At 63.5% G+C, this 2,286-nt stretch overlaps 1 protein-coding gene across 2 annotated transcripts in view; it reads left to right on the top strand.

Annotated features, from left to right (window-relative positions):
• The first annotated feature begins 137 nt into the window (after positions 1-137).
• Positions 138-2,286, top strand: part of LOC113209699 (microsomal glutathione S-transferase 1-like) — a 2,585-nt gene continuing 436 nt past the window's right edge. Inside the window, exons 1-3 of one of the 2 annotated variants that reach the window (XM_052276713.1) lie at positions 138-423; positions 1,926-2,008; positions 2,195-2,255. In XM_052276713.1, the coding sequence (XP_052132673.1) occupies positions 289-423; positions 1,926-2,008; positions 2,195-2,255 (279 nt within the window). In that variant the 5' untranslated portion in view covers positions 138-288. Of the gene's footprint in view, positions 424-1,187; positions 1,470-1,925; positions 2,009-2,194; positions 2,256-2,286 lie in introns of those variants that run through there. The other variant, XM_052276712.1, reaches the window with a different exon arrangement.

Below are 2,286 nucleotides of genomic sequence, written 5' to 3'. Positions count from 1 at the left end.
GGGGGGGGGGGGGGGGGTGCGTGTTGGGCGGCCCACCCGCCAGGCGCAGGCGCGGCCGCCCCAGCAAGGAGGAGGCCCTGCAGGACGCTCTATGATGTGGGAGGGGGAGAGGGGGGAGGGCCGGGCATGCGACGGCAGCAGGGCAGTAGTGCAGACGGGCGCCGCTCGCTGCACGGCTCAAAGCTCAACGCTTATCCGACAACTACTACTGTGTTCTTGCAGCGCCCGTCGCCGTCTTCCGCACCCCGCAAATAACAGCGAGTATCATCAGAAGCAGCAGCAGCAGCCATGGCGTCCTCCGCGCTCAACGTCTGGTCCGTCGAGAACCCCACCTTCCGCGCCTACGCCTTCTACAGCGGCGTGCTCGTCATCAAGATGCTGGGCATGGTGTTCCTCATCGGGCGACAGCGCTTCGCCAAGAACGTGAGTATCTCCGACGTGTGTTGTGTGTCTGTGTATCGAGCCGCGGCGGGGGCGGACATGTTGCCGACGGATAGGCACGCGAGTGTGGCTGCGGCCTCGAACCGCGTAGACACGCAGCAGCACCGCGACCACAAATGACAGGCGCGCGCCTCGCGTTTGTCGTAGCGGTAGTGTGATGGGACCCGCGCTGGGACTCGCTGGGACCAGGTTGCCGCGCGTACAGTGCGAGGAGTACCCCAGCGCAGGCCGTGACCGTCGACGGGAAGGTCAGCGTCAGGTGTGGTGGGCGCGGCAGCGGCAGCCGCGGGGGCCTAAGCGCGTAGTACGGCGCTGCGCCCGTCGGCGAGGTGCAGGCGACATCTAGCGGCGGCGCCACAAACCACGACGCCGGCGGCTAGAGTCTCTCTAGCACGAGCCCTACACTTGTGAGGAGGGCGTCCGAATAAAGCGGCCCACTCGTCTTTTGGACCAACCGCATGACCACAGCTCTGGAGTAACTGGGTGGACCCGCGCCTGAAACATGCAGAGTCACGCTGATACTGGGGACGTTGGGGCGTAGACCCGGGTGTGATGACACATGACCTTGACACCGAGTATTGGGAGAGGTGAGTCGGGCGGCCCGGGCGGCCCGTCTCCCATTGCTCCCAGTCACCAGTGCGGCCTGGGAGGGAAGCCCCCGCCCGTCTCCTCCATGTGCGAGAGAGACAAACGCGGCGGCGACGCCGCCGGGCGGCCGGCTGGACGTCGAGGTGGTGGGGCCGGGTGGGACGGGACGGAGAGAGCGGAGTGGCGGAGAGAAGAAGTGACTTGACTAGCTTGACTACACGGCCAGCCAGCCGCCAGTCCGCCCCACAGAGCGCCCGCGTTGCTTTCGTCCGTCTTCCACGCGCACGCACAACACCATGTCGGCCGCCGGCTCCCCGCAGCAGCACGCCTGGTCCACGGCCAACCCCGTGTTCACCGCCTACGTGTTCTACAGCTGCGTGCTGGTGCTCAAGATGCTAGCCACCACGCTGCTCGTGGTGCGCCAGCGCCACACCAAAAAGGTAAACAAACGTTCCGGCGGCCAGTGGTAGAGCGAGCGAGAAAGAGGCCAGTGTAGAAGGACAGTCAGTGAAAGTGCTCGCGCCCCCCCCCCCCTCTCTCTCTCTCCCCCGCATCATTTGCAGTACTCACTGTCTTGCACTTACGTAGGGCCCGGTGCGCCCGCTAGCGCCCGCCTGGAGCCGGGGTAGGCCGCGCGCTGGAGCGCCTGTGCGATGGGCTGCCTACCGGCGGGCGGTAGCGCCGCCACGAGGATGAGAATGACTCGCCACTTCCAAGCACCACCACAAGCGGCCAGATCTGACTCGCGACTTGCGCAACGGCCACTACCTAGCGAGCGCCCACCTGACGCCAAAACCTTGTCCGACTGTGCGTGCACGGCCAGATCTGGAGAGGGCAGTGTTGTTCCTCCCCACTTCTACTTATCTTACAACTTTTTTTTTATCTCTTGTTTGCAGGTTTTCATGAACCCCGAGGACAAATTGGACAAGAATAGCAAGGTCCTGCCCGGTGGTGACCCGGACGTCGAGCGACCACGCCGGTACGTCTAATTTATCTATCGAGTCACAATCGCGTTTGAAGTTTGACTCAGTCATGCAGGTCATGACCTCCAAACTCCCTTAAAATAACGCCTCGTCGATAGCCAATAACTATCAGTGCAATTCGCCTACAAGTAACTCGTGGACAGTCGTTTATGAAACGCCCCCTTTTTTATCTAAATCACCAGGGCGCACCTCAACGACCTCGAGAACATCCCGGCCTTCTGGGTCGCGGGCCTGCTCTACTGCCTCACCAACCCCGCGCCCGCCCTGGCCCTGA

The sequence above is a fragment of the Frankliniella occidentalis genome, unplaced genomic scaffold, assembly GCF_000697945.3.
Source record: "Frankliniella occidentalis isolate FOCC.00 unplaced genomic scaffold, Focc_3.1 Scaffold4061, whole genome shotgun sequence".
Taxonomy (NCBI): Eukaryota; Metazoa; Arthropoda; class Insecta; order Thysanoptera; family Thripidae; genus Frankliniella; species Frankliniella occidentalis.
The sequence above is the reverse complement of the archived record's forward strand: the minus strand, read 5'-3'. Positions and strand labels throughout refer to the sequence as shown.